General features: G+C 38.9%; 1 protein-coding gene across 2 annotated transcripts in view; it reads left to right on the plus strand.

Moving 5' to 3' along the window:
- Positions 1 to 1,002: 1,002 nt before the first annotated feature.
- LOC101757586 (AMSH-like ubiquitin thioesterase 3) overlaps positions 1,003 to 6,017 on the plus strand; it is a 7,237-nt gene continuing 2,222 nt past the window's right edge. Inside the window, exons 1-11 of one of the 2 annotated variants that reach the window (XM_022827130.1) lie at positions 1,003 to 1,372; positions 1,548 to 1,612; positions 1,933 to 2,026; positions 2,228 to 2,434; positions 2,510 to 2,616; positions 3,693 to 3,798; positions 3,892 to 3,938; positions 4,049 to 4,358; positions 4,543 to 4,632; positions 4,706 to 4,768; positions 5,051 to 5,230. In XM_022827130.1, coding sequence (XP_022682865.1) covers positions 1,244 to 1,372; positions 1,548 to 1,612; positions 1,933 to 2,026; positions 2,228 to 2,434; positions 2,510 to 2,616; positions 3,693 to 3,798; positions 3,892 to 3,938; positions 4,049 to 4,358; positions 4,543 to 4,632; positions 4,706 to 4,768; positions 5,051 to 5,215 — 1,383 coding nt within the window. In that variant the 5' untranslated portion in view covers positions 1,003 to 1,243 and the 3' untranslated portion in view covers positions 5,216 to 5,230. Of the gene's footprint in view, positions 1,373 to 1,547; positions 1,613 to 1,932; positions 2,027 to 2,227; positions 2,435 to 2,509; positions 2,617 to 3,692; positions 3,799 to 3,891; positions 3,939 to 4,048; positions 4,359 to 4,542; positions 4,633 to 4,705; positions 4,769 to 5,050; positions 5,231 to 6,017 lie in introns of those variants that run through there. The other variant, XM_004968762.3, reaches the window with a different exon arrangement.

The following is a 6,017-nucleotide window of genomic DNA, read 5'->3' on the forward strand; positions in this document are numbered from 1 at the left end:
CTATTTTGCTTATGCTGTTTTTACACACCGTTTATATGAAATATGTTAAGGGTTACGACTGTCTGTTTGAATCTAGAATTTGATTACATAGTAGTAGCGAGTTAGTTATCATTACAATTCTACTGGAGTTCAGAATCCATGAAACTTTCTATTGGAATATTTGATACAACATAGGAAAAAACATAGAAATTTGATTATTTGAGGAGAGAGACATAAAGTAAAATTTCCAACAGGTTGGACCTCGTATAAGATTTTTTAAATTTCGTAGAAATTCTATAGAATTCTTGGATGCCCAATTCTTTATTTTCAAGAAATTGATCGGAAAATTTCCTATAAAAACTAAATCCTACAAAATACCTATAGAAACTAAATCCTACAAAATTGCTGGTGAATCCTTTATTCCCAAGGAGCTTTATTGTCAATTCATTCCGTTCCAAATTACTATTCATTTTGACTTTTCTAGATACACCCCTTATGATATGCATATAGATATATATGTCTAGATATATAGCAAAAGTGATGTATTTAGATCCTATTTGGTTCTATGGGACTTGAACCAATGGGACTAAAGTTTAGTCCTTCTCTTTTGGCCTCTTTTAGTCCCTAAACTTCCAAACAGAGGGACTAAATGGAGGATTAAAGGGATTAGTCCTCTAGTTCCTTGGAGGTGATTAAAGGGGACTAAAGGCCCAAGAAGACATCCCTGCAATGGAGGACTAAAGGGATTAGTTCTCTAGTCCTTTGGGGTGATTAGAGGGGACTAAAGGCCCACAAGGACACCCCTGCCTCTCATTATTGCAGTTTGGGATACAGATTTTGTGCATTGATCAGATATTTTGATCCTTGTTCATCTATTTTAATAATCTTTAATCCCTGAATCCTGAATCCTGTTTGACTGACTAAACTTTATCCGGAACTAAAGGAACCAAACTCCGGATAAAGGAACCAAACAGAAAAGTCTAAACGTAGGGAGTACATGACTACATAGTGGTGTCACGGTGAGTCGGTGATTCGTAATCCCATACGCCCTGCCGCCCTGCTCCGACCTTCGCGTCCCCCTGGCGACTTCCCCTTTGCTCCTTGCCCACCGGCTCAGCTCGCACGCCGTCCCACGCGCTCCCCCTCCTCCTCGGCTAGCGCTACTCCGCCTCCGTAACCACCGTCGACCCGCCCCCCTAGCGGATTGGAGCAGAGATCCATTAGGAACCTCGTCGGTTGGGGAAGAAGACCCGCCCCGCCGGAGATGGCAACGGGACCTCCTCGCCGGGCTAGGGGAGACGTAAGTATCGAGTCCCTGGCGCGGCCGGTAGCTGTCGACCACCGCATCAGCATCCAGTACTACTTCCGCATCGCTGACAACCTCCTCCGCCAGGTGCCCTATGATCGATTCCCCTCCCCTTCTTGTGCAAGACTTGTTAGCTTTGCGTGTTTAAGTGGTAGCTTCGGATTCGAGCGCGTGTTCCAGTGAACTGGCAGAATACCGTAATTATGGGAAATTAACACTCAGAATGTGTTGAATTCCGGTGCTTTTTTCGTGGTTTCCGCAGGCTGATGTGTATCGGGAGGAGAATAACCTTCTGGACCTGTACATCATCCTCCTAAGATATTCGAGGTGAGGTGTCAGCTGAAATCTTCGCAATTGCTTGTCAACATTGTCAGCTTGGATGTTAATGCCTTAATGGAGTGTTTGGTTTGAGGAATGGAGTGATCCATCACCTTCTCATTCCTCACCTTTTTTTGTTTGGTTGGATGATGAAATGGTTTCATCCTTCACCAGCTATTCCTTCACAAACACATAGTTAACTTAATAATCAGAGTTCGTCTCATCCCACCGAAATTCATGGGGATCACCACATGATGGACAGTGCCATACTAGATGAGGTGGTTCACCAAACCAAACATGCTATAAACGTTATCTCTGTTCATTGGCAGCTTGTTGCTTGAAACGATACCCAAGCATCACGATTACAATGCATTTAAGGCGAGAGAAAAGGAATTCCTGAAGAAAGGTCCCCACAACTCTCAGGTATCGCCTAGCTACCTTTTGTTTACTGTTTTTAGGGTTCTTAGATAGGGATACTTTCTTTTTTCTTTAGACACACATTTTATCATGATTAGAATGCGGAACTCAAGCACTTCAGGATCAGTGTCTTGTTGAACCCAAGCATAGTTTCCAAAAGTTCTCTCTCTTTTTTCGAGTGGCTGAAATTGTTTTCTTTTGTTGTAGAAACTTCGTAGTGTTCTCAATGAGCTAGAATCCCTCAAGCCAGTTGTTCAGCAACAATTTTCCAACCGTAATTGCGGGGGTGCAGAGGAACCTAACGGTGTAAATGGAACCTATGCTGCAAGTAGTGGGATGGAGCAGTATATCCCAAGCCCATATATGCCAAAGGTACACAAGTCATTGGATGGCATTTTCCATCGTTTGCATCAGGTGTTATGTGCTTTAAATTGTCAATTTATTGTTCTGGGTGTCTGGCCATAGTTTTACACTCCTCTTCATTCACAGTCATTGGCTGGAGGCCCTACTGGACTACTGCAGAAATCGTTCTCTAGTTCAAAGCATCAAACAACATCATTGCAGAATGTTCAACCTGAGAGGCAACTAATCAAACCGTAAGTTCTGATGTGCTGCAACACGTTTGCCTTGAGCTGTAACTAGATTAGCAGATATATGAGATTTCAGATTGAAAGTTGGTTACAATCTTGTATTTGTATCAGTGTTTCAAAGGCGTCGCGTAGGCATCTGGGCGGATCCAGCTCGCCTTGGGGAACCTGTCTGCCTTGTCGCCTGGGGGTCGCCTAGGCGATAAGGCATGCACAGATTTCCAAGGTCGCCTTATCGCCTTTAAAATACTTATTTGTATAACTGCAGAAAATCAGTTGAATTATTCACTGGATTCACCTTGAAATCAGTTAGTTAATGAATTTTACTTGGGTAGGCTTATAGAGATTGCCTTGTTGTTATGAGTGCTCATGTTTGGTTCAAAACTCATAGTCATAGGTGTTCTCACTTAGCTCTGGAGGCATTTTATGGATTTAGAATCATATGGTTCTGTGCTTTGAAAATTCACAACGAAAAATCATAGATGAAAAAAATGATATATAGCATATGTTCTTGCAAACTTTTCTGCTAAATAAATTTTCATATGCTCTGTAATTATACAACTAGGACACTCTTGTACTGTTAGAATATATCTGCTTCACTTTTTTACAGACACTCAGGGCCATATCTTTTATCAAATTTGCTAGGGCACATATTCTAATATTTTACATCTCCTTTTTAGGTGCACTAGCATTTTTGTAAAAAAAAAAGCTTATATGATCCTTTCATATTATTTGCTTCTCAGTAAAATTTACGAATAACATAAGCAAGTGTTTCACTTGGCAGGAGTGAGCTGTCTTTACTCTTGATGATATTTTTCTGAGCATTGCCTAGGATTGGTCATGCAATGCACTTATTTTTATGCGAGCACATTGTACTTTATACTTAAATAAACCAGATTGAATGCATTCCTTTCTTTAGTTCCTCTGTTATTTTACCTAACTTCATATAGCTTTTAATAATTCTTTTTGTTAATAAATAAATATTCGCATAGTTTTTAATAATTCTTTTTGTTAATAAATATATCTTGAACACTTTTTGTTAATAAATACAGACATGTTTTTCATTTACTTTGTTACTTATGCAGATATTCCACTTTGCCTTATCCAAAAGAGGAAACACTATCAAGACACTCGATACTAGGACCAAATGGGCTTCATGGCCAATGGGCAGGCCCTGTTACTGGTATCAGGGTATATATTTTTTTATTTTTTCTAGTTGTATTTCCTTTTGTGTATGCTTGAGTATAATGATTGGCATTTGTGTTTCGCTCATGCCTGTTGCAGATTGAGTATCCACGTAATCCTGAATTAACCCAAACTGATATCTCAAGGTGAGAACTTGGACAGTCTATAGCTTATCCTGAGTAAAAAAGCAGTCCGTAATATGAACATACGAGTTACGTTCAGATGACATAACCTTATCTTTCCATTGTTTCTGCAGTTTAGTGCCATCAATCTTAAACCAGGACAGCTTGCACGGTCCCATTACAGTATCGCAGGACAAAAATGATGATATGCTGTCTGTTCTCTCACTTGATGATGGCAGATGGTCTTTACCAGTAGAAGAACCAGCCTCAGTGTCTCCTGGTTTGGAAGCAGAGTTTTCCCAGCTGAATATTAGACAACCTTCTCCCTTTCCTGTCCTAGCTCAGGTGCATTCTGAACGTGGACCAATTCCTCCATCAAGAGTTGCTGATCCAAGACCAGGACTTGCTATCTCTGACACCGGATGCTATCAGAATTTGCATGTGGTAATCTCTTAATGTAGATTTTCATTTTCTTTATTTCTTTTGGCGCTATGATCCCAGATCCACTACATTTCAGCAAAGATATGCATGAGTATGTTTTTTGTTTCAAAACAAAACACATGGGTATGATTCTCTTTACTATATCTTATACTTGGTTTGTGGTGATTTAATTTTACCATTTATCCAGCCAGTGGCATTAATGGAGTGCTTCCTAAGGGTTGCTGAGGCAAATACCACAAAAAATTTGGAAACCTGTGGGATTCTCGCTGGTTCCCTGGTATGTGCCTTGCCCAAAAAGCAAATGAAAATAGTTTTGTATATGGCTGTATCATTAACAATTTCTTTTGTAGAAAAAACGAACTTTTTATGTGACGACACTGATAATTCCTAAGCAGAAATCAACATCAGATTCAGTAAGTTGTTATTTTATGCTGTTACATACTCCTTATTTGCTCCTTTTCGCCATTAGATATTGGCTCTGACCTGGGCTATTTTCTAAATAATTGTCCATTCACTAGGAGCTTCTGAAAAATATCATCTTCAGTTTACTGATCATTTTTAGAAATCTATGGAGTTAACACTAGGGTTTTGTATCTGTTGTCTGCAACTTCACGGAGTTGCTTACATGTTGCAATGCAGTCTCCAAAATGCATTTTTTTCAGAATACTAGAATTACTTTTCCCTTAATTTTCCAGTGTCAGGCTACAAATGAAGAAGAAATTTTTGAAGTTCAGGATAAGGGCTCACTTTTATCTCTTGGTTGGATTCATGTAAGTCCAACACTTGGTTTAGTTGCTGTGATTTTGTTGATCAAGTCAATAAATTACTTGTGTTTATTTAGACCAAGTGTCTATTTCTAATTTTTATGTCATATTATGTATTTATATTGAAGGAGCACAGCTGAAAAAGATGCTCTAATCCAACACTATTTTCGCTACTTTTCACTTAACGAGCCTAAAGTCACGCTTACACAGAATATCTGATAATAACCACACTGCTTAAGCTGCTATGAAAGTGTCTATTTCCACCCATTCACTGTGATGCTCTGCTGCTTTTGGTTATTATTTTTGTTTATTATGGAGCAATAAAATAAAGATGACATTAGCTGCTCCCAAACACAGCATGTTATTTAATCGTGTGGTGGGTAATTTCTACATGTTACCATTTTAGCTGTCAAACTTCCATAACTTTGACCAGTAACATATACAAAACTATATAGGCTATAGGTTTATCACATGAAAACAATACTCCCTCCATCCCAAAATACTTGTCACTTTAGCTTTGTCCTAAGTCAAACATCTTTAACTTTGATCAAGTTTATAAAAAAATATGTAAATTTCCACAATACTAAATAAATACACTATCAATATATATATTTCATGCTGAAGTTTAATAAAACTAACTTAATATTATGGATGCTGGTACTTTTTTTCCTTATACTTGGTCAAAGTTAAACAAGTTTGACTTAGGACAAAGGCAAAGTGACAAGTAATTTGGGACGGAGGGAGTAACTTTAGATTTTTTTTCCGAACGACTCAGGAGAACTGCGTGTCATTTCATTAACATAGAAAAGAAAGTACAAAAGAGAAGGGGAGCCCCCCGGGCAATTGGGAAAATGCTCATTGTTAACTAAGTGTTTAGGGAGCGGAGAGCATCCGCGGA

The sequence above is a fragment of the Setaria italica genome, chromosome V, assembly GCF_000263155.2.
Source record: "Setaria italica strain Yugu1 chromosome V, Setaria_italica_v2.0, whole genome shotgun sequence".
Lineage (NCBI taxonomy): Eukaryota > Viridiplantae > Streptophyta > Magnoliopsida > Poales > Poaceae > Setaria > Setaria italica.